The sequence below is a fragment of the Lygodium microphyllum genome, chromosome 8 (genome assembly GCF_053477565.2).
Source record: "Lygodium microphyllum isolate KBCC chromosome 8, Lygodium_microphyllum_v1.1.10, whole genome shotgun sequence".
NCBI lineage: Eukaryota > Viridiplantae > Streptophyta > Polypodiopsida > Schizaeales > Lygodiaceae > Lygodium > Lygodium microphyllum.
This window is the reverse complement of record NC_141142.1, coordinates 117256876-117283162: the sequence shown is the minus strand read 5'-3', so window position 1 is coordinate 117283162 and position 26287 is coordinate 117256876. Positions and strand designations below refer to the sequence as shown.

General features: G+C 43.7%; 1 protein-coding gene across 2 annotated transcripts in view; it reads left to right on the top strand.

Annotated features, from left to right (window-relative positions):
• The window catches only part of LOC148032781 (protein phosphatase EYA-like), a 126037-nt gene extending 103896 nt beyond the window's left edge, over nt 1-22141 (top strand). Inside the window, exon 6 of one of the 2 annotated variants that reach the window (XM_087683454.1) lies at nt 21558-22141. In XM_087683454.1, the coding sequence (XP_087539580.1) occupies nt 21558-21817 (260 nt within the window). In that variant the 3' untranslated portion in view covers nt 21818-22141. The remainder of the gene's footprint in view (nt 1-21557) is intronic. The other variant, XM_087683453.1, reaches the window with a different exon arrangement.
• The last annotated feature ends 4146 nt before the right edge of the window (nt 22142-26287 follow it).

Sequence of the window (26287 nt, the reverse complement as noted above, 5' to 3'; positions counted from 1 at the left end):
GACGGCCTTGGCTGATTGCCAGCCAACAGAAAGCTCCCCTTGAGATACAACCAAGGCTGGGTGCTATATGGCGAAGGATGCGGCACGCTCCTCTCCACATGAGTTGTGCCTCCTCACATGACCAAAGGCAATGCTTTGGGATTTCCAGAGGCTGCTGTGTGCAGTGCTTACAACCTCCCTTTTGCATTTGGGCAAGCCAACTTCCCACCGCCAAGCCTCCATGTACCACCAGCCATAAGAAATATGACACCCTCTTCGGCCTCTAGCTATCCCATAGGCGGCGCCAGAAGGTCCGTCGGAAGGGCTCCGTGATGCTGTGCTCCGCTCAGTGCCTGCTATGTGACGGCGCCCAGTCCATATCCTCCTACATCAGTACATGTTTGCCAATCCTGGCAGTGTACTCTAGGAACCTGGGTGGCTTCTTGGCAACCACAGAGGCCGGCCATAGCCACTTTCCTGGATCCCATTCCAGCTCATCAAGTGCTCTGCCCTCCCAGATCCAAAGGCGCCACTCCCTGAGCTCCTTCCAAAAAACATAGGGATCCAGTCACCATGTCTTCCCTTGAAGGCCCACTACCCGAATCCTCCTCCACGAAAGGGTGGCAATCCCCTCATCCTGCTGCCCTATGTCAAGGGCTAGACTCCCCTCCTCTTGAACGATGAAGAAAATCCCTTGCGGGGCGCCACCCACTCTACCTGCCACCTGAAGGGGGATGCTTGCTGGTGAAAACCAAGCTGCCCATACCTCCCCGGGCTCTATCGGCTCTCATATCAGGGGAGCAAGCCACTGCGGAGGTATTGGTACGTCTATCTCCCTTCTCCTCAACTCCACTCCTCTCTGGAAGTTTGATACTTGTTGCAACACCTCCTCATCCACCATCCTGTACACATCCCGCCATGTCTTGATGGTATGAGCCGGGCCGACCTCCCACCCAGCCCACTGGATGTGGGAGCATTCACCTATCTGTGCCCCTTCCCGATCTTTGACCTGGGGATTCTAGATCATGGGCTGACGGTCTATTTCCTCCTGGCAGCCTAGGGGGCTCTAGATTAGGGCCTTAAGAAGGCCCTACCACATGTGGAGTAAGCTGCGAAGGAAAGGTGATCTGGAAGGACGTGAAGATCCATCTCAGGGACCGCCTCCACTCATTGCCAAGTTTCGGTCTACAGTCCTGAAGGCCCTCCTGCAATAAGACCTTCCAGGTCTGCCCGGTTGGTGTGAGACCGCGGACAACTAGCTTGCCCAAGAGGGCCATATACTCTGATACTCTGGGTCTATGATCCTAAGCCCTCCCTCTGACCTATGTCGTATGATGGTCGCCCACGCCACCTTGGCCCTGGAATCCTTGGAACCATCAGACCCTGACCAAAGGAAATTCCGCACTAGGGGGCGAAGCTGCACTACACAGGATAAGGAGAAGCACCAACACAAGGCGATGTACCAGGCCGTCGCTAGGAGGACCTGGTTAATCATCAGGGCTCGTCCGGCGAGTGAGAGGCGAACCGTGCTCCAGTAGGTCAGTTTCCTCCGAATAGAATCAAGGACAAGAAGAAACTGCTGGGTAGGAGTGATGTTGAGTCCCACCTGGAACCCTAGGTACCGGACAGTCTGCCCTTTGCTCACCTAAGGTGGACACTCCACTCCGTGTTGGAGTCCAAGTCTATGAGGAAACCAACCGTCTTTCACTAGTTGATTTTCGCTCCCGTTGCAGAGCAGAACACGTCAAGAGCCAGCCTCACTCTCTCCAACATCAACTCATTATCCTCTATGTAGAGGGTCGTATCATCTGCGCACTTTGAGTCTAGCAACTCAGTCTCCTCTCTCACTGGAAGTCGGAGGCTGCGTAATCCACTCACGTGACCTGAGGAAGTGAGACATCGCCTCTGTGAAGAGTAGAAACAGGTATGGGGCCAGGGGGCAGCCCTGTCGAACCGATCTCTCCAGCCAAAACTCCTCCCTTCGCCTTCCGCCTATGAGAACCCTGTTGGTGGCCGATCTGTACAGGGCAGAGACCCCACAAATCCAAGCCTGGGGGAAATCCCAACCTCACCATGGTGCTCTCTAGAAAATCCTAGTCCACCCTGTCATAAGCTTTCTTAAAATCCAAGAGTAGTATGGCCAGTCTCTGCCCATTGTGCTGAGCCCACTCTGTCACCTCAAAGAAGGTAAATACATTGTCTAGGATGCTCCTATCCTGGACAAAGCCTGTCTGTGTGTCATGGATGATATCTGGAAGCACGGGGCGTAGTCGCCTACCGATCATCTTTGCCAGTGCCTTATAGGCCATTGACAATAAGGTGATCGGTCTCCACTGGGAAAGCTCCAACCGGTCTCCCCCTTTGGGGATAAGACTGAAAAGGCATGTCGAGAGACTCCCTGGCATCTGTTCAGAAGTGAAAATCTCCTGGAAGGCCATTAGTAGGGTCCTTCACCACTTCCCAGTAGGTAGTGAAGAAGGCCTTAGAGAGGCCATTCTTCCCCGGGCATTTCTGCCCATCCTGTGTATGGAAAGCCTCCTCTAGTTCCTTCTTTGTGAAGGGGGCTAGGAGGGAGTGTCCCATCTCCTCTCTGACGAAGGACGAGGTGTGATCCCATACTTGCTGTCTACATCTTTGTTCTCTAGCTAAAGCTGTCTCCTGTTGGAAAAGGCGCGTGTAATAGTCGGTGGCAATCTCCATCACCTCGTCTGGCTAGAACGGGTCCTCCCTTACTGATCCCAAAGGCTACGTATCTGCTCTCCTGCGGTGCGGGGCTGTGCACCTGGAAGAACTCTCTGCACATCGTGTTCCCCTTCCGCGCCCAGAAGGCTGCTGAGGTTCGGAAAGAGAACTCCAAGTGCCTGTCCTCTAGGCCAGCAATGGCTGCTCGCACGTGCACCTCTTGTGTGTGGAGGGTGGGATCCCTTGGTGCCTCTTGCAATAATCTCTGCATGGCTAGAAGGTCCCGCTGGAGTGCTCTCTCCTCCTCCCAACACTGTTGCTTGGGGTCTATATGGCTGCCTCTTGGCAGATTCTGCTCGACTCGGCTAGGACCTCTGCAACCTCCTCTTCTATCCGGTCCCTCCTGTCCCACTCTCTGGTCCAAATCTGCTCTATCTATCTCGTCACCTCCTCCCTCCTATAGATTGAGTTAGGGATCCGTTAGGATCGTGTGTCTAGGCGGATGCTGGGGGGTCAAGCGTCAAGAGAACTGGGCAATGATCGGACAACGTGGTGCTTGCCAATTGCTCAATTTGGTCTCCACGAGAGCCTCCGCACTCTCCCACATAAAACCTGTCCAACCGCTCCAACAGGACTCCACCTAGCCGCCTGTATCCCCAAGAGAAGTCCAACGACCTCTCCCTCCTGTGGAAGGCAGGGTCTCCCCAAGCATCACGTGCTCCGACTGCAAGCAAAAAGACCCCCCATGCCTCCTGCTCCTCCCCAGCCATACCCTGGTAGTTTCTGCCTCTGCCTTGTTGGTCCTCCAAAGCCTCCAAGTTGTTGGAATCTCCTCCAATGATCCAAGAGTCCACCTCTGGGAATCCATCTGGGATCTCCACCCAAAACCTGCTGCGTGCCCTAACCTACGTAGGGGCATAGACATTGAGGACTCAATGCACGAGTTCCCAATATCCAATCTGATCCATAGAACCCTTCCTGCTACTATCGCCTCGTGGTCTCGTACTTGGGTGGTGAGACTCGGGCCAATAGAGGTGTATACGCCTCCACTCCTGCTGTGGGCACCTATGGCGTGCTCCCAGTAAGTGTGCGAGCTGGCCGGAAGTACCTTCCCAACTCGTTGGTCCTAGGTGGGGGTGAGCTTGTGCTCCTGCAAAAGCAAGATGTTGATCCGTCCGGCAAGGACAGGCTACAACTCCTGCCGAACAATCAACTTCTTGGAACCACGTGCCCTATTGTAGTGGAGACTATTCACATTCTAGGATGCAAGGTGTAAGCTCATGGGAAAACTTGTGACTGACCAAACATGCATCTATTCGGTGTGGATGCTGGTGATGAGGAGGAGAAACTGTGGGGCATGCAAGTGCGCTTTGCTAACGGTCTGGACGGTGAACTGCAAAAGCTTTAGCAAGCTTATTAACAATTGGACCTGAGCCAACATTTCGGATTGTGACACGATTGACAAGCTGTAGATCTTGAATGAATCGTAAAGATCAATTTTTCTTAGGCAGAGTAAACCATCGGTTTGAGTAAGGTGCTGAAGAAGGTTCTAAAATCTTCGTTCTGATCTTCTCATTTAGAAGTTCCAATAATTTGGGCAGATGAGCCCTTGAAATAGGAATGGGCTTGAGGTTCCAAGGCACATGTGGGACTGTAAAAATGACCATAGGAGCCACAATATTTGGATCCATACAGCCTATTTCACTTGGTTGAAAAGGAAAAGCTTTTCCATGTTTCATTAGCATTTGCATAAAAGCGTATTTTTCAGCCGGCGAAAGGAAAGAATTTTCACCTATTTTGACCTCTTTTATACTTTCAGATGTGAACTTGTGACCAATGTTGGAAGGATCACGAAGACTTGGCTAATTTGCTGCCCTTATCAGCGAGCCCTTCACTTTCAAGAGGCAGTGGGACTGCCACATGTTTGACTTTCTTATCCACCGTCTTGTATTTTGTCTCCACTTGTGCTGAACTTGTTGAGTAAACCATTGTCTTCCTGTTTAACAAATTCTTGAATTGTTTGATAAAAATCCAATGTACATACTTCTATGGACTGATTTTCAGCCTGATTTTCTGCATGAGCAGCTGCATATATTTTAGCCAATGTGTCAATAGTAATCAGCCCAAAAAAAATGCCCGAAATATCTTCATTTTCAGTCATCATGTCATAAGTTTTCAGCTCCCATTTTACATGACATAAATATTTTCTTTCAGCCTTAGTCATGGCCGGAAGAGACTTATAACAGCCCATACTATTGATTGTACATACATATAAATTTGCTAGAGAGAGCGTTTCTGTTACATGAGGAGGTTCAATCTTTTTACATGACGCACTGCCATAGCCTCCCTTTATAGTAGTGCAACCCGAAAACCCTTGAATTCTCGGGCATTAGGAGGCACAGGATAATCACTCAGTTGATCTCTGTTTCGATGATGGTTAACACACACAGTAAGAAATTGGATAGCTCGTTCATTATCCTTGCTTCCAATTCGAGCATAGGAAGAACCATCATCAAGAGCTTTTGTTTCCAAGCGGGCTTCAGAAATGTAAGGTTGCCCAAGAATGATAGGGTAACTACAAGAGTCTTGAACAAAAAAGTGAAAATTGTCTTTTATGTCTCCAGTAGTTACCTGCACATTAGGACATGCAGCATATAACTTTCCAGAAGAGATGTTTGCAGCTCTCATTCGCCAACCTGGATCAACATCTATGGGCCATCCGCCACTTTCATAGAGACTCCTTGCCATGACGTTTATCTTCGAACCATGGTCTAAAAGTGCAATACATAGTGTTTCTCTTTCTCCAATTTTGATGACTGTCTCCGTTGTTGCTCTTGCCCAATGCGTACGGGAGTAGTGAGTACTTGGAATGAACCGAGCCTCTTCTTCCTTATGCATGTGCTGTAGACGGTTTTCTTTTTGAGAGGTGGGCTGCCCAAGTGGTTTGGACCAACCAACCATTACATTTTCAGCTTTCATTTATTTAATTTTTGCATTTATATTTTCTTTATCTTTAGCTTCAATTGCTGCAATTAATTCTTTAACTACTTCAAGTTAAATTCCTTATGAAGTCAGCTTCTCTTCATCTAGCACAAAAACTCGAAGAACTTGCAAAAAAGCATGCACTGTTTCTTCATCACCAACATATTGTCTTTTCCTTTTGATTACATTAATAATTACATCATGGAATTCAGGTTTGGCAATTCCAAGAATTTCGCCTAAGGTGAATTCAATTTTGCTTCCTAGAATTCATTCTTCTAGAACTCGTTTGAGATCGGTTGCAGATTCTATGTCAGAATGCAATTTGTAGCCTGGCTGCTTGCCTTTCTTCTTTTCTTCGGTCTTCTTTGTTTGTGGCGCATCTTTCATCTCTTAATCTGGGGTTATATTTTCAACAAGCTTCGGTTGTTCAGACGTTCTTCTAGTTATCCGTTTTGGAGGGCCAGAAGAGGAAGGCCTTAGTTCATATTCTCTTCTTCTCTTTTCTTCAATCAAGACTTCTTTATGATGGACGTCAGCCAAATGTGCAAAGGTAGAAAAAGAATCTACCGGTTCTTTCCAACCAGTTATTCCTCGAATATATTGACTGGCGTTAGCCAAATCTTCTTTGGTTGCTTTATCACGTTCCATTTGATCTAGTGCCTGCATCCATACTTTAGATTGCACATTTGTTTTACATGCATTCGAACTTGATTTAATTGGCTCAATTTGCAGCCCATAGGTAGCTGCATCAATTGCTACATAGGCATTCTTTACAACTAAATCTTCTAATGTTTTCTTCATTCCACCATTGCCAAAATTTGGCTCCAGTGGAAGACCAGTTTCAGCCGCATGAATTTTTTCGTCATTCCAAAAGACGAGCTTCTGTGCTTCAGCCTCACGGAAGGCAGAACACTCTCTCTTGTCATGTTGTTGGCTGTCACACCAAATACAGCACCTCTTAAAGCCTTCTCTCATGGGTCTTTGAGTTGATGCTCGTCCTCGCTCTTCGACTTTGACATCCAGCTTCTCTATTTTGGAACTAATTTCTATAAGATTCAGATGAAGGTCACGCAAGAAGGAACAGAAGAAGAAAGAGCTGGTTGATTAGTCAAAGGAATAGGGGATTTTGAAGGTGGAACAAGCTCCATCAATGGAGTTGTTGAAGTTGAAGTAGAGCCCAATCTTAATCGCATCCACTCTCTTCGAGCAATCATGTTAATTACATCAGTAACATCTGTCCATGCAGTCTTGACTCCTGATTCGGAGGTAGCATCTTCTAGGCGATCAGCAAGCTTCTCTTGCAGAATGGGATCTGCAACCTTAAGAAATAATTCAATCTTCTGACTTTCCACACTTTGTTGGTCTTCAGCATCAAGTTGTCCAAATTTACTTTCAAACTCATGGTATAGAGCTGTTGCAGCTAAACCTTTGTTGGGTTTTTCAACCCGTTCAGTGAAACTTTTCTTCGCCATTAGGCCAGGGTCTTCTAAGAAGAATTCTTCGCATAGGGCTTTTTTAAATGTAGCCCAATGATAGCCACTTCACCCACTGCAATCATCCATTCCTCTCCACCACTACCCTTCAGGTCTGTCTAGACCTTAAGGGGTATCTCCAAAGCCGCCAATTCCTTAACAAATCTATTAAGCCTCCTTCTCTGCTTCACTTCAATGATGAAGTCTAAATTCTATCATGACTATATAACTTATCAAAGAAGAAGAAGAAGAAGAAGAAGAGAGAAAAAGGAAAGAAACAAAAGGCAAGAAAATACAAAACAAAAATACAAACAAAGAGAATGGAAATGGAAAGAGAAATCACACAAAGACACAGCAAGCTGCACATAGATCACACATGGATTCTTTCTTGAAGACCATGCTTGACTAGTCTGGCAAAATAACGGCTCCATGCATATTGTGGTACACCAAAGAAGAGCATTTTTTCAACATATAAGTGAATAAAAATAGAGATATTTTGACCATTAAATTGTTTTAATTCACGCCCAACTTCTTCTAGGGCCTTGATGGCTGTGGAATCAATCTTCTCTTCATCTTGCCTTTGTTGTTGTTGTTGTAACATTTGGATTTATTGTTGTTGAGTCTGCTGTAGTATGCGCACCAATTGTTGTAGAGTATCTCCTGAAGAATCCCCCATCTTGGAGTTCTCTTACACTGACCTTCACGTTAGGTTCACCAATGTCGCAGCGCGTAGGGTTGAAGGTCACCACAGTGGTTTAGCAAGAGAAGAATGTATGGGGGTTCAAGAGCTTAGACTTCAGAGATGGTAGAGATAAGAGAAGGATTGAAGGTTTCAAGCCAAGTTCTTGAAGATAAGAGACAGCAGGGTGTAGGTAGATTTAAGGAGAGGAGTAGACGGAAGAGAAGAGGATCGAAGAGATTGAAGATGTAGAAGAATACTCTAAAAAAGAATTAGAAAATATAGAAGAATACTAACAGAGATGAAGCCTGTTAGTTTCTTTCAGCATTTTGAGAAAATATAACTCTAATAGACAAAAACGTGTACAAAATAATACCTTCCTCTATGCTGCTCAGATCGCCAATCTGATGCTTCCAATGGCTCCGAAAGGGGGGATAAATACCAGGACACCTGGCCAGAATCCTGACAGATCACTCCATCTCCCACTTTCGGAGTGTTGTTCACTGCTTGAAAACAGCGATCGCGCGTCGCGCGATTTCGCTAATCTTTTTTTTTACATAAAATCCTCTCAAATTGGTTGAAAGCTACATGCTTTCTTTTATATGTCCTCCTAATCTAAAAGTTATCTATAGTTTTATGGATTTTTACAAGAGATAATATCTAGAATATCAAAAATTGACTAAAAACTTGTCCAAAAAAATCTAATATTTTGAACCATGGACACTAATACTAATGTCTAAAGTGGTATTGGCTCTCTAAATCTAAAAGGAAGCCATACTCTAGATTTTTTTACACGGTGTGCGCGTAGCGACATGACAACGTTCAGTGGGCTGGCAAGGATGAAAGGCCAGCTCTACTGGTACTGTCATATTGTGGAGGGAGGTGTACAGACTGGCTGACCAAGAGATCCTACAACAGATACCTGGCTACCAGTAGAGAGTTGAGATCAAGAGGAGGGAGTTTGAGGTAGCAATCCCATTGAACTGGTTAGACTTCCCCATTCAGGAGGTGCTGTTGCCTGATGAGATGTGGGTGACTATGTTTTCGCCAGTCGACATCCCCTTATAGGTGGGAGATAGAGTGGGAGGTGCCCCCTATGAGGTATTGTTCATAGTCTAGACCAACAAAAAGGTAGCCTGAAAGGTGAGAAGAATCAAAGCTTGCATGGGAGAGCTATGGTGGGAGAGTAAGAGCAACACAGAGAGAGACTCGCAATGTGGGAACTCCAACAGTCACAATGTGTGACCGGGCCTTCCTTTATTCAAACTGTCACTAAAAGAATAAAGAATAAAGTGACGATGACGAGTGTCCACCACCTGTAGTGAGCAGTGGCGGGTATTGTTAGTATAGTAATACACAGGCGGCTAGGTGGAGGTGCCTTTACTCCCAAAAACCTTCCATTTAAAGGCGAATTTGCCCCAGTGAGGAGTGAAAAGAAAAAAGAAAAGACAGTGCGATGTACACATGTACAACAAGATTAGGAAAAACATTATCTCATCCAACGCCCATCAATCTCTTGAGGAAGGAAAAGTGCTTAGTAGTGAGGCTTTTTGTGAACAGATCTGCAGGATTTTCGTCAATGGAGATCTTGATAAGATCAATAGACTTGTCCTCCACGACCCCACGTATAAAGTGATGTCTCATCTTAATGTATTTCGTCTTCGCATGGAAGACTAGATTCTTGGCTAGCTAAATAGCACTCATAGAATTTGAATGCAGCATAGGTATAGTATCAATCCCAAAGTCATGAATCAAACGGCCCAACCATATGGCCTCCTTGCAAGCCTCAGTGGCTACAACATACTTGGCCTCAGTGGTAGAGAGAGCCGTACACTTCTGAACCTTGGATATCCAAGAGACAGTACCTCTAGCATAGGTGAATACATAGCGAAGTGGACTTCCTACTATCTGAATGTCTTGCAGAATCGGAGTTTGTGTACCCCACAACTCCTGTATCCTGGCTGCCATAGCAAATACACATATCTGCTGTGCCTTTCAGGTATCTCATGATACCCTTTACGGCATCCCAATGTTTCTTGCCAGGTGTAGCCATATAGCGTGGCACAACACCAACGGCAAAGGAAATATCTGGACAAGTGGCTATCATGGCATACATCAAACTACCCATGGCTGATGCATAAGGGATCTTGGCCATCTCGGCCCTCTACTCATCTGACTGTGGAGAATCCGCTCGTGAGACCTTAACATAAAAAGGTAATGGACAGCCAATAGGCTTCACGTCCTGCATACAGAAACGCTCAAGGACTTTATGAATGTACTCTCTCTGTGAGAGGTAGAGTAGTCCCTGATGCCTGTCGCGCTTAATGCGCATACCAAGAATGTGAGAGACCTATCCCAAATCCTTCATCTCAAAGCTCTTCTTCAGCTGAGATTTAAGAGCATTCAGCTCATCATGAGTTTTCCCTGCTATCAGCATATCATCCACATAAAGTACCAAAATAAGCAATGAGCCATCACGGGCTTTCTTCATGTAAAGACACGGATCCATAGCGCTCCTGTTGTAGCCCTGTGATTGCATAAAGGCATTAAACTTATGATACCACTCCCTAGGTGCCTGCTTCAAGCCATAAAGGCTTTTCTTCAACTTGCACACTAGGTGTTCCCTGTCAAATTCTGCAAAGCCTTTGGGTTGCTCCATGTAAATCTCACATGCAAATCCCCATGCAAGAATGCAGTGTTGACATCCATCTGATACATGTCCAAGTTAAGCTGCGCGATGAAGACCAAAACCAAGCGTAGGGTGGTCATCTTGACCACAAGAGAAAAGACTTCATCAAAGTCAACTCCATGCTCCTGTTTAAAACCCTTAGTAGCAAGTCTTTCCTTATAAGCCGGCTTGGGGTGCCCAGGGGTACTTTTCAGCTTGTACATCCATTTGCATGGCAAAGCCTTCTTGCCGTTAGGCAATGCAACCAAATCCCAAGTCATATTCTTATGCAAGGAGGTCCTCAAATTGCATAGCCCTCTCCCAGGAGTGACTGTCACCCTTGCGCATAGCCTTATCATAGGTGAGAGGCTCTCCTGTATCTGTAACCAAGATATAATGCATTAAGGGCTCAAATCGATCAGGTGGACGTCTAGCTCTAGTAGACTGTCTTGCTGCAGGCTTTGCTGCATGTCTAGCATACTGTCCAATACCCTGGCCATGTATCATAGATGAGAGGCTCTCCTGTATCTGTAAACAAGATATAATGCATTAAGGGCTCAAATCGATCAGGTGGACGTCTAGCTCTAGTAGACTGTCTTGCTGTAGGCTTTGCTGCATGTCTAGTATACTGTCCAATACCAATTGCTGTTGAAGGCTGTCCAATTGGCTGTGCAGGAGCACATGGCTCCTCCTGAAATATAACCCTGCGTATCTCTATCATGTTCTCAGGCTACGTATGCATCTTGTCTTCATGGAAGACTACATCATGGCTGCGGATGACTTTCCGCGCCTGTGGATCCCAAAGGCGGTAATCCATCTCGCCTGCATCTCCATAGCCAAGGAAAATGCATTTGATACTCTTAGGATCCAACTTAGTTCGCTTGTCCTTGGTCATATGGTAGAATGCCTCACATCCAAAGACATGTAGATGTGCATAGGACGGAGGTTTCCCAGTCCATACCTCCTCTGCAACCTGAAAATCCAAGCCACTAGAAGGTGATCTATTGATGATATACACAGCCGTACAGATTGCCTCAGTCCAAAAGCTCTGTGGTAGGCCTGCATGGCTAAGTATATTGCATACACGCTCCTGGATGGTTATATTCATCCGCTCAGCCAAACCATTCTGAGATGGGGTACAAGGAGCGGTCAAGTGACGCTTAATACCCCTCTTGTCACATAGCTGCTCAAAGGCACGTGACACATATTCTCCCCCATTGTCAGTCCTAAGGCATTTCAGCCTATGCCCAGTTGGTTCTCAACCAATGCAAGCCATCTCTAAAACACAGCCAAGACATCTGACTTAAGCTTAATGGGATAAGCCCAGACTTTACACGAAAAATCATCAATGAAGGTCACAAAATACTTTGCGCCACCCATAGATTGATAGGGCATGGGCCCATAGATATCCGAATGTACCAATGCTAGGGGCTCACTCATGCGTGTCCTACCAGACTTCTTATGCCTATTCCTATTCTGTCTGCCATAAAGACAATGCTCACATGAATCAAAACATGCATAGTCAAGGGGCGATAAGTATTGCAAATCAAAAAGCATTTTTATTCCCTTCAAGGACATATGGCCCAAACGGGCATGTCAAAGAGATACATGTGGGATGGAACTGACTAACAAAACATGGTCAACAGAGAACCCATCAACTATAAGAGGATAGAGGCTGCCAACCTTGGCACCTCTAGCAAGCACAAGCTTGCCACGAGTGATCTTCTAGGCAGAATCCCCAAATGAAACATGAAACCCAGCATCATCAAGCTGCCCTGCAGACGTAAGACTGCATGTAAGCACATGTACATGACATACATCCTGTAACAGAAAAGTACTGCTAGTAGAGAACTGCAGCCATACATCCCCAATGCCAACAATAGCAAGTGACCTGTCAACACCCAAGTGAACTGAACCAGAGACAGTGCGATAGGAATGGAACCACTCACGGCATGGTGCAACATGAAATGAAGTACCAAAATCCAAAAGCCAATATTGCGCATACATAGAGTGAACCTCGGTCAACGACATAGCATCACAAGAACTAGCTGCAAGTATGTACTCCCCATCAGAGTCATCAGTCTACATGACATTTATCTTCTCGTTTCACACTAGATTTCGTAGGCATAATGCTGCGATCAAAGGACTTTTCCTGTACTTTGCCTTTCCCGTACTCTTTGCGCTTCTCATTGTATAACTCATGACACTGTGGGCGTATATGAACCTTCTTGCTGCAATGATGACATGTCACATTAGCATTTCTCCCACGAGACTTGCTAGGCGACTTACCACGCGACTTAGACCTAGACTTCTGTGAGTGTCTACCACGTCCATACCCACGGTCATTCTTTCCATTACCATCTCTACATCTAAAAATCAAAGCATGCGACACATGAGAGGCATCCAAGTTCTTACGGTTGATCTCTTTTTGCAAAAGAGCACCCTCTACATTAGGCAAGTTCAAAATAGTAGCAGAAGCACATAAGGCAGTGAGGAATACATCCCATAACTCACTCAGAGTCCCAAGCAAAAACAATGGAGTGACCTTGTCATTAAAGGTAATGCTCTGCAAAGTCAAGTTCTTGAGAATAGCATGGAACTAGCTCAAATGAGCAGACATTGTCATATTCTCCTTCATGCCCAGGTCCATAAGCTGCTTCAACCAATACATTTGACTTGTTGGACTTTTCTTGTCATAGAGGTTCTTAATTTTATCCCAAAGCTGCTAAGCACTCTGTGCTTCCTCAACCACATTGTAATGCATCTGTTCAATGAGAGACAAGATGAGGGTGGACTTGTATAACTCATCAAGCTCATCCCATTCGTCATCAGTCATAGTTTCAGGCTGCTCGCTATGCATCCTTAGTGGCTTGATCTGAGATTTCTGCACCAATACCTGTGAAACTTGACTCTTCCAATAGGCATAATTTGTACCATCAAGCTTAGTGATATTGAAGATAGCACTGTTAGTGAAAGAAGATGCCATACTGCAGTCCAAAATAGTGCAGACAGTTCAAAACTGCTTGCTATTTTCTGCTGTAAACAATCAAAATATCACCAAAACTGAGGCAAAATGACCACAAACTGTGTGAAGGAGATGCTCTCAGTAGAAAGCAATCTTCATCCCTAGTTCCTATGTCGGTGTCATCCATGTTCTCATGGCATCTAAGTGGGTCAGGTCCATTGAAATGGCCTTGCCAACCTCTGAGCGACAAAGGAAGAGAGGGTGCATCAAGGGAGTATTGAAAGGGGGGGCATCCTGTCCCATGCTGAGACCATGTAGCTCAAACCAAGTGAACATCTGCGCATACCAACATGAGATATCTTCCCCTCTATCCAGCTATCGTGAGGACTCAAGGGCCAATCATGTGTATCTGGGTCTCAGTAGATCCACATAAATTGTGTATCAATGATACTAATGGAGCAAGGGCCTCTACAACAATCAGTGTAGCCCCTAACTCAGCTTTGATGATCTCTGAGAAATCATGGATACCAGAGGCTTCTCAATTGATCTCCACCTGTCGTAAATGTGGGCAGATCTAGGGTCCATTATTTGCACTCCATATAGCAGTATGGATGTGACCAATGTATCAAAAAGCCATAGCTTAGTGTGGAGTTCCTAGAATTGCACCGGTTAACACATCCTCTCTAGACCTCCCGATGTTGCATACCCTTGTGTTAGTCTAGTATATGCTGATGACTCTCTCCTAGAGAAAATGGGACTTGTGAATAGGACACCCAGATATGCATAAGAGTCCACATACTTGATCCCATCTTGTCCATAAGTGAACTTAGGTGCTAGCCTCTTGACCCACTGTGGTGTGGTGTTAAATAGCATAGCTTTGGTTTTACCAAGGTTCACTGAGAGCCCACTATCTAGTGCATACTGATGCAATGCCTCCAAATGACTTTGTAGTCCCCATGGGGAATCAGCTATCAGCACAATGTCATCTGTATATAATAAGAGAGGTATTCAAATGCAAACAAGTGGAGGTCCTCTATGTCCTCCCTAAGACATGCAATCAGCAATACCATCAATGCACAAGCCAAATAATGTAGGAGAGAGAAAACAGCCCTATTTCACCCTGATGGTGGAATAAACAGGTGCTGAAAGGACTCAGGTGCCCTATTTCACCCCGACGGTGGAATGAACAGGTGCTGGAAGGCCTAGAGTGTCCTTACTCTCCCAATCACCCTCTCATAAAGTGCCATAATCCTCCATATGAGCACTTTAGGGACTCCCATTTCATAAAGTCTACGTAGCAGCCTATCTCATGGTATTGTATCAAAAGCCTTGCAGAAGTCCACAAAGCAGTAATAGATTTGTCAGCCATGGGCTCTACCCTCAATGATTGCTCTAATTGTAAGAATATGGTCCAAGGTAGAGAAGTCCCTCCTGAACCCGGCCTATCATTGTGCTCTGCAATCTCACCTCTCTGCCCAACCACTATCATATAACTTGGCCAATGTATGGCCAACCATAATAGTACTACTGGGTAGGGTAGGGTCCCGTGACTTGACAATAGGCACAATAGTGTTGGTGCTCTAGCTCTCTGGGAAGCCTTCGTACGTGATTCTGTTAAACATATATGCTAGTAAACCTGCCACCAAATCTCTAGCATGTAGTAGGTGCTCTGCTACCAAACCATGAGGATCATGTGCCTTACCTCGACTGAGTCTATCAATGGCATCTCAAACCCTCCTTGCAGTAAAAAAAGATAAGCATCTCTAGGCAGGGTTCTGGTGGATTAGGAAGAGGAGGTTGTTCTGCTATTGTGTAGAGAGTGGTTGCATACTACTCCCATGTAGTTGAAGCTATAATAGGTGTGGCTGGGAAACGCACTAGTCTCCATGCCTTCCTAGAGTCCTGGCTCAAGAACAGATGTTATAGGTCTCTCTCCAATTGTGCTAGAAATGCTCTCTTCTTCTGTTGTATGAGACATTTGAAGGACACCTGTGCCTGTTTGTTAGTAGAGGAGCCTCATGCTATCTCCCTCTCTAGACAACACTCATCATCAAACCAACACTTACGGGGCATCGTTGCAAAGGAGACTCTTCATGTGGGGTGAAAACAGGGAAATGCTATACCTATTGCTGCATGTAGAGCCTCACTTAACTGCTGAGTGAGCTCCTATAATGGAGCATCCTGATCTATGCCATATAATAATATGAGGACCTCCGCTGAGTAGATATCCTTTGTCTCCTAGGAGAAATAGTATCTCAGGTGTCAATGCATCATGACTTTCCTTGCCATAAAGATTGTATATCTTTTTCCATAACTGCCATACATTATCCTTAGGTGCCACAACATTGAAATAAACCTATTTAGACAATGAAAGCATAAGTAAACCTATTTAGACAATGAAAGCATAAGGGTGTATTTATATAACTCATCCAACTTCACCCAATCATCCTCATCTATTCCTTTTAGCTTTAATTTTTTGGTTTTTAATGGGCTAAAATGCTTATTTTGGACCAGTACCTACCATGCTTGTGTCTTCCAATAGTGTAAAATTAGTGCCATCAAGCTATTCAATATTGAAAATAGCAAGTCTATCATTCAAAGAATTAGCCACGTAATGATAGTATACCAATGCAAAATCCAAGAGAATGGATTGTTTTTAATGACTACAAATTAGCCACAAAAACTTAACCAAACTAAGGGAAAAATAGGAGGGAACACCAACATAGAGAGCTATCCACCAACTACAAGAAATAGACTAACAAAGTATAATGTCTATTCTCCAAGACAATGCTAAACATAAAAATTACAACACAGTTGTAATAAACACAAGAGTATGACCAAGACCATTGATAAAAAATGTAATGTGCCTGCCCGAGCTATTGCTCGGCCATACGTTCTTAGTAGCCCATCAAGAAATATCCTAGGAAGTGCATTTTGAGATTTTGATAAAACCCTCGGAGTTTGCTAATTAGGCTCGCTTGAGTCTACCTCACAGTGGAAGTTCAGGCCACTCTCACAAGGGTTGACTTGAGTTTTTTTAATCAAATCCATTACTAGTGGCTAATTAATATTAGCGGATTCTAGAGTGATGTGGGTTAGTCTTTTTGGTTTCTAATGATCCATCAAGTGCGATTTGTATTCATTCTTAGAAAAGCTCTCGGCTTACCGAGACTACCTAGCCATAGGTCTAGATCCGTTGGGGGTCCATCCTCCTGTTTCCCTTGAGAGAGTAGTTTAGTTATTTAATTACCCACCACTTTAGGTTCAATATATAAAATCAGCTTACAAGCAGGGGAGGGGAAAGGATATAGTCCACTATACTCGCACCACATCGATGGGGATAGCATATGAAGGTCCCTAATTGAGGATATCATGCTAGTTCATTATGTATGACCTTTTTTTAACCCAAGAAAAAGGTGGCTAATGATATTACTTAGAAAACTTTACAAAGTACATGTGCTCAGCAGCCTAGCTGGAGTTGATACAAGGTCAAGCTGGGATCATATATACAAGCCTCTCAAGGCGGTTTGGAGGGATGGGGGATAGAAGCCGAGGAGGAGAGTAGCACCACCTAGGGTTGCCTGCTAGCATTATGAAGAACAGATCATGGCCACCCTAGGTGTGTAAGAAGTGGTATCGGAGCTCCTTGCAAGCTTGAGAGTCGCCCTACACCTGATCCCAGTGGCCATGGAGGGAGTGGATGAGTGAGGTCCACGGCTCTACTAAAGACAACATATAAGTGGTCAAGCACTTGCTGCCCATAACCAACTGATAGCGTGCCTTCCAAATGCCCCACACTATGAGGCTCCCAATAATCTCCCGTACCTTCGACTACTCAGCTCTCGACTCTAGTACCTGCTGGATGGGTAATGTCTCCAAATCGACCACCGCACAAGCACCTGTCTCAATGAGAAGGATGGTATCATGTATCTCTGTCCCATACAGTAAGTGGCGGCCTTGGCTAACTACTTGCCACTAGATGGACCCCCACGATATAAAACCCAGTCTAGGTGCTACACAATGAAGAATCTGGCATGGTCCTCTCCACACCAGCTGCATTACCTCACAAGAGCAGAGGCAATGCTTTAGGGTCTTCAAGTATTGTAGTGGACAGTGCTTGTAGACTTCATCTTGCTGCATCTGAACCAACCAACTCCCAATTGCCAAGCCTCCACGTGCCAATAGCCATAGGAAATAAGACACCCTCCATGGCCTCCAACTATCCCATTGGTATCATCAAAAGGTCTAATGGAAAGGCTCGATGATGCCGTGTTCCGCCTAGTGCATGCTGCATGAGGGTGCCCAATCTATGTCCTCCTGCATCTAGACATACCTTCCAATCCGTGCCGTTTAGGCTAAGAAGCCCTGGGACTTCTTGGCAACAATTATGGCTGGCCAAAGCCACTCTTGAGATCCCACTCCACCTCCTCAAGGGAGAGCTGTCCCATTTCCAGAACTCACTCCAAGGTATGTAGGGGTGTAGCAGCCAGGTCTTTCCCTAGAGTTCAATGACACAGATCCTCCTCCAAGGTAAAGCTAGTAGCTCCTCCTCATGCTGACTTTTGTTGAGGGCTATGTTGGGGGTAAAGGTGCCTCCGCCTAGCCGCCCGTGTATTACTACACTTACAGTACCCGCCACTGCACTGCAGGTGGCGGGCACCCTTCACTGTCACTTTATTCTTTATTCTTTCAGTGATAGTTTAAATAAAGGAAGGCCCGATCACACATTGTGACTATTGGAGTTCCCACATTGTGAGTTTCTCTCTCTCTTACTCTTGCTCTCCCGCCATAGCTCTCCCGTGCAAGCTTCGATCCTTCTCACCTTTCAATTGGTATCAGAGCATGGATTCATGACTACTCGAGCTTGGTTCGTGGCATCTTCAGCTTCCTATTGATTACCTACACTCATTGGGTCTTCTTCCCGATATACGACTCTTTCGAGCTCCGATCACTCCTCAACTTCCCAAGTACCTACCCGGCCCATTTAGATACCCTCAGGGCATTCCTTTAGAGATATTGGAGCTCTCTTTTGTTATTTTACTTCAGTCCACAGGTTTTGTGAAGCAGGGCAGCCAAGTCTTCTTGCTTCTTGTGATGCCTACTCTCTACCGGTGACTTTGCCCTTCAAGAGGAAGCTCCTAGAGATCCTTGAATACTCCCTCAACCTTGCATTGATCTTGCCCAGCCCTTCACAAGCCACAAATCAGTTTGGACCAGCTTGAAGACCTACAAAAAATTCGTTTTTTACTTCAGCCCTGCCTTGGCACTCATTGGCAGCTTGAAAATACTTCATTTGGCACTTGGGAACACCCCCTTGATGCTCGACATTGGTGGTTATCATTGGCATTGATTTGTGGACTGATTTACGTCAGTCCAGGACTGTTTTTCTCAGTCCACAAGCAGTCACAAACAGTGTTACATCAGCACTTTATGTTTATGCTTGATTGGCATTGACATTGGTTGCTCGGTTGGTCCCGAATGTGCCCCGAATGCTAGGAAAATGTAGGCCCATAATGTGAGATGCTTTTGGGGCTGAATTTACTCAGTCATTGACTATTTTATACAGTCCACAAGCAGCCCAAAATAGGGCAGCCCTCTGTCATTACACTTTATGCTCATGCTACATAGTCATTTGATGCCCGATTATGCCCAGTTGATGCCTATACATACGGGAAAGTATACCAATGATTTGTCTATGGTTTGAGCTTGGATTGAGCCATTGCTTGCTCAATTTCGGACGTTTGTTTGCTGCTAGAATATTCGGGGCTGAAGCTCTTTTGCTTACGTTTGGATATGCTTATTACATTCGGGCTATGTCTTGGATGTATACATTGATGTAATGATTCTCGGGGATCGACATAGAGCTTGGATTTGCTCTCAAATCATTGGTTGAGCTTGAGCTCGCTTCGCATAGCATTTGGATCTGCATCTTTGATGTACTTATGGCATGTACTTTACTTATGTTTGACCAGTCTTGACATGCTTGGCCTATGCTACTACTACATGCCCGTTACATTGTTTGAAGTTGGATGATCCTGAGCCTCGCTTTGGCTTGACATTTGATTGCCCGGAGCTTACTTTGACTATTTGTCGACTTGCCAAATGCACACTTTTTCACACCAGCTAGAGATTGAGATGAGTAGATATAGATAAATCACCCCGGAGGAGCACGCTTGCCATCTATATCAATTGGAGCTGGAGACGGAGGAGCACTATATCTGTCACTGCCCAACATACTAAGAGATTCGAGGCCAATTTCATTCTCTCTTCGGAGATCGGTTTGGGCCGCTGTTGAGGATCATGGATTCTACTGACCAGCAGTGTCTGGGGCTTTTTTTCCTTGAGATATGGGGGCTTAGAAAGACATTACCCAGGAGTACAGCATTGGGCCACCACAGGCCTACCTAGAGGCAGCTTGCAGATGTCTTGTGGAGTGCTGAGGGGTCTTCAGAGCCGTCTCAATCTCACTCTACACCCAGTAGGAGCATTGAGGAGACTCCACCACAACCACAGTCACAGTTCATGTCCACATGAGGGGTAGTGATTGATTGAGTGGTCCAGCTTGGCCAATCCAGATGTCCTAGAACTCAGCATAGGCGCTGGGGACACATGCAGAGGAGGATACAGGGGTTTATTGCTTCTGCTAGAGCAATGACTCATACCCCTTGATCTTGTTGCCCATGATTGTACCAGTTAGGCTCACTGTAGTTTGATTATATAGGCATGTCTGCTCACATTTAAACACTTCTTTGGTGTATTGCTATTTTCCTTTTTAGAAACTGATTTGTTTGGAAGTATATATGGAGGTGGGGAGCATTGGGATCATCTTCTTTTGTTTGATAGCTGTAGTTTTTGTCAGCATCAGAAGTTCTGACCCTTAAAGGTAGCTCCAAAAGGATCTTTATGATCTAGGAGTGGCAGGATCATATTCCAACCTGTCCACATTCAGGTTCTCAGAACAGCATGATGATAAACCAACCTGTTCACCGAGGGTGGTCTAAGTTAGGCAAAGTAAAGCTGCAAACTTGACTTCTAATGTGTCATCCCAACCATAGTCGAGATTGATTAATACACTTTTAAGGAGAAAATTATGATTATGGAAACCAGATAGACAATTCCATATTCTTCTTTCCAAACTGCCATAATGACTTTGTATTTTTTCAAAAAAACAATGCCTTTCTTGATACCTAGATCAAGGATGAAGTGATTGACAGGGATAGAGGAGGAGAACACCGATGCTTATGATGATGATGAGATCTTCCACAAAAAGGTCGTGACTCTTTGTACTTGATGAGGTTCCATCAGAGCTGATGAAGGCATTAGATGACTTGGAAGAAGAGGATAAGCTTCAAGGGAATCTTCAGGGTCGATTAGAAAATGACTTAAGTGGAGAGGAGGTGTGGAAAGGAAATGGTAGGTCTGTGGAGTGGGCATTGAATGCAGAGGCAGGAGGAAGGCTGATAAAATGAGGTGACGAAAGAAGTAGCAGTGCAGGATGTGCATGCAGCACTAACACAGCAGAGGGTCAGGGCTAGGTATCTTAAGCTTATTAGGAGGTTTTTCCCCTTGACACTCGCACCAAGTGTAAATTATTTGCTTCATGTGCATTCTTCTGAAGAATTTACAGTCTTCATTTGGATTTTTTAAGCTACCAACTCTTCTATGGCACACTTGACACAACCTTTAATTGCCATTCGGCTGTCTATGAGGCTTCCCTTGTAGAAATTGACACCTTTCCACAAGCACCAGTCACTAATGAGATAGGAGTGTGAAGGTTTTTTTTTTAAATGAGCAATCCTGTCACTTGTACTTTCTGAAGTCCCTGGTTTGAGCTCTGCCTACAACCAGAGATTACTGCATGTGGAATTCTAGTATAGGCAGTGCCCACCCCATATCATCCTAGACTCTAGTGGACTTCCCCTTCTCATTGCTATTTCATATTAGTCACTGTTGCACTTCATGGAATTCGTCAATCCTCTTAAACAACAGGTAGAAATTAGGTTTACAAATGTCAAATTTTTGTGTTGTACATTGGTATAATGTCTCAATATCCCAGATAACAAGGAATCATAGAAAGGTAACAAAGATGCCAGGACCCTTTCTCATCTAGTGGTCTTGCTGTTTGTGCAGTTTACAGCTCGGCAGAAGTTGGTAAAACTCAATGCTGCAGGTGGATTAAGGAGCGTTATGACAACATAGGGGTGAAGTTCTGTGTGATAGGAGATGGTCTAGACGAGTGTGATGCTGCACAGGCACTGGGCTGGCCATTTCTGAGAGTTGATACAAAGCCTGATGGCCACCTTCGTTTACCGTTATTATCTTTACCAATAATTGAAAGCTATATGAACGTAATTTATGGCAGTAAGGAAGACAGTGAAATCCAGCAATGACTAACCAGGGTTGAAGAAGCTCCTATTCGCTTGTCCTGGTGCACCATTTCAGCAATAAACCTTCTCGATTGTTTATCCAGATCATGTATAGCGAAACGATGTATACCAAGCCTACTGGCAATCCCTACGATCCATCGATGGTTACACGAAAGAAAGGATACAATGTAATCTAGGAACGATACTAGTTTTAAGAATCTCCTCATTTGCTTTGGTGTAAAAGGTGACCCGTGATGAGAGGCTTTCAATCATTAAATTAATCTGCATTTTTAATAGTAGAATGTCCTTTATATGCTCAAGACGTTACTATCTTTTGTGCACATATTGTAAGACAATTCCAAATGTGACACAATGGTTCTAAGGGAGATTGCTGAGTTCATACATGTGCATGAAGGTCATGCATGGGTGTACCAATCTGCTTTTTCTTGGAATTTAAAATTGGTCCTTAAGATACATATGTTGCTCATGTTATCATATTCTATGAATATTGTTTGCTTCATCTGCAAGCAATATACTTAACATCTCCCAATAAGTCTTTAGCAAAACCACTCCAAATGAGACCATGACTACCTAAGCTTCTATAGATGAGAAAGCAAATGTGGCTTGTTCTTCACTATCCCGCGTGAAGAAGATGCAAGCCTAGTAGAAGATCTAACTAACACATTGCTGACCCAATCAATATCAATGTATCCATGTGATTCGACCTTGTAGGAAAATCCATTTTGAAGAGTAGACTTTGTATGTCTTAATATTTGGCTTACCATGTCCAATTGCAAGCTCCTTTTGTTGTGCATAAACAAACTCACTAGACCAATTCAATAGCACAAGTGACCTAGACATGTTTGTACAATCAAACTCCCTCCTACCTATTTAGGACTCACATGCATCAATAATCAACAAAAAATGAGTTCCACTTGCTTTCATTATACATTCAATGAAGAAAGGATGCCATGCTTATGAAGTAGCAAAGGCATATCCTCTAGAATATATATGCAATATATGCCAAGGAAATCAAAGCACTTGATGCATTACTTAGAGTAGGACTAGTAGATGTACTTGTAGGATTAGTGTGGGCTTTTTAAATTATGGTTATACCAAATAATGGGAAGTGTATACAAATGTTGTACTTTTTTTTATAATTCCTTTAAAAAACTACTATCCTATGAAGCCTTACATTAAGTTGTTGCTAGGTCATTAATGATTACAAATAGGTAAGAATGGCCTTGAAGAACAAGCAATCCAACCAATGTGAATTATTGGAGAATTCTCATAGCATAATAATGATGCATGGTGTAGAGAAGTCACTAAGACCAATCCAAATAATGGTGCAATAAATTTCTTGAAGTAAACTTGCTAATTCTATGAGTGTACTTAATGATTTTGTATCTATAGAACCAATGGATTAGGAGAACTTGGGATTTCTTTTTGAGGAAAGTCTATTTGCATTTGCACTCATTTCTTGACACTTATTTGGCATATGATATCCAGAGATGGTTTCAAAATAACCCTAGATGAGATGATCTAAAATTGCTTATGCCACCACGATTGTTGCATAGATGATGTAGCCATAAGACGAGTGGAGTGCCAATTAATTTTCTTAGCATTTTACTTGCTTTTTGGACTCTAGTTCCACCTATATTTGTAGTTTCTCAAAGTTATATGCAATTCTCAATGTTGAACCAATGGAATGTCCTACACCAATTATGTGCGCTTCTAATTGATCAATTCCCTTTCCATGGACTACAAACGTAGCAAGTGTAGATGAGGTAGAAGCTATGATGGAAGATCTGGACATTGAATCTGTTTTGAAATAAAAAAATTATTAAGATGTCCCTTTTGCACCCAATGATGATTTTACGAGGGGGCAATATTGGACCCTTTACACAATACATGAAGCTAGTGAACACTTTTCCCAAGCAAATATAAATTGCATTACAACACACAATTTGTGTGTACATGTGTGATTACATGCACATGTGCACACATACACATTATAGGACATGACCTTTGAGGTATTTTTTCTTTGGTCATCAAGCATGACTTGTTGTGAGAGAGAGAGAGAGAGAGAGAGAGAGAGAGAGAGAGAGAGAGAGAGTGTGTGTGTGTGTGTGTGTTGTGTCAATGTTCTTGAAATGCCTCGAAGGTGTATGGGACAAAGAGACATATCTAGATTTCTAATTACAATCCGCTATGGGCTCTCATTAACACAAAATGAAATTGAACTCTTGAAGCTATAAACATTACTAAATATATCATAATGTTAAAGCAACTCAATATTTAGGCTTTTTGAATTCGTCTATGATGACCTTTCTACCTTAATAAACTACCAATTTGCCCTCCATTCTAGCCACCTTCATCTTAGCAATTTCACTTGATCATGCTTTGAGTTGTGTTGTTGTAAGTTCATGTCTAATCCACATTTTAGTTCCCTTGAAACATTTTGATTGCTTTAATACTTCATCTTGAATGTTTTTAAACATGAATCTTGCTTGATTAGTTCTTTTCTTGGTGTTTTTCTCAAACCCCCTACTTACATGTTATTGAAGATTAAATAAACCCTTTGTGTGAGCACAGAGAGAGAGAGAGAGAGAGAGAGAGAGTTCTATTAGCATCCTTTTTGACACCTCAAAGGTGTGTAGGACAAAGAGAAACACCTCTATATTCTAGTTACAATCCACTTATAGGTGCCACTAGTACAAAAAGTAATTCATCTCCTAAAGCTATAAAAGTCAGATCATGATCTTAAAGCAACTCAATGCTTATGATTTCTAAACTCCTATGTGGTGGCCTTTTCCACCTCAATAAGCTTGCCCATTTGCCCTGTTTTCTAGCCATCTATATCTTAGCAATTTCACCTACAAGATTCTCCACTCACCTCTCAATGATTGTTCCGCTACTATCAGATGCCTATAAATACTCCCTTTGTAATTCATCTCAACACACTTGAACATTGCAATACATTGAGCTCTTTCTCTTCCAAGCTGTGAAAATTTGTGTGCTTTTGGTCTGATTTGAGTTGTATTGATATGAGTTAATTTTTAATCCACGTTTTGGTTCCATTCAAACACTTTGATTGCTTTAATATTTCAACTTATTCTTGTATGTTTCCAAACTCATTCTGGGTGATTTTTCTAAAACCTCCTCCTTATATATTTTTGAAGCTTATATATATATATATATATATATATATATATACTTCGGGAACGTGGATACAGGTGGTGCATGGCTGTCGTCAGCTCGTGCCGTAAGGTGTTGGGTTAAGTCCCGCAACGAGCGCAACCCTCGTGTTTAGTTGCCATTACTCAAATTGGAACCCTAAACAGACTGCCGGTGATAAGCCAGAGGAAGGTGGACGGCTTATATACCAGGAATTGGCCATAATTTGCAGGAACATTCTGTGGTCCTTGTGAGGGGCGGAATATATATATATATATATATATATATATATATATATATATATATATAATGAGGCTCAAAAAGGCAACCTATGAGGCAGTCATGTACAATTATAACATAACCAAAACATCAAATAATATGCATAATTATGATTAGTGATATATAGTAAAAAGACAAGTGTGAGATGGTGTTCAATACAATGCCCATATAGGTGTACAACAAAAAATGGTGTAGGTGGGTGAAGCACTACATGGGTAGTTGTGTGACAACAAAGTAATAGTACATTGATGACTAGCTCTATTCGATCAAGATTGGTGTGTGTAATATGTTAGACATTCTATGACATAGTGTAAGGGTAGCATTTGGACTTGTCTCTCAGCATTGTCGAGTATTGCTTGTACCATTGGTGGATCTCCATCATCTCTCTCTATTGTAGTTTTTATGTTTAGTACCCATACATCCTCTGCCGGTGTGCCACTCTTATCTCCTAGACTCTCTAGGCTATTACCTCTTTGTGTAGGTGTAGTATGTGTGTGGTCAGCATGTGGAAAAAATCATTGATGAGTGATATGTTGAGCCCAAGATCTTAAGTAGGAACTAGCCTAGGCATCATTGATCTAGGACATCATGACTATAGCTTGAGAGAGGTGTCACCTTAGTATGAAGTATCTTGCTTAGATAGTATTAGTATGGCATCAAAACTCCTTAGTATCTTAATCATGCACATCAGAGAGGGTTTGCTCTATTACTTGAGCATGTGTCACTATGTGACTCCATAAATCCGTCCAGTCTCCAATGGAACAAGATTGTGGTGGAACCCCATTCGAAGTCCTCTCATTCTTAGGATGATAAAAAAGGGAGAAAACTATGATGATTCTCCTTCTTCAAACTACCCAGCTGTGAAGAAACTAGTGATGGACCACAAATGAGATATGCATGGTAGCCCAAGGTAGAGAGACCTAAATCACATGCAAGTTGTTTTTGGTAAAGAATCACACTAAAATCCATATATGCAAATCAATTTTTAAGCATCATTTCGAAACACTAGCCATATCTTGGAAAGTCATGTATAGTCCA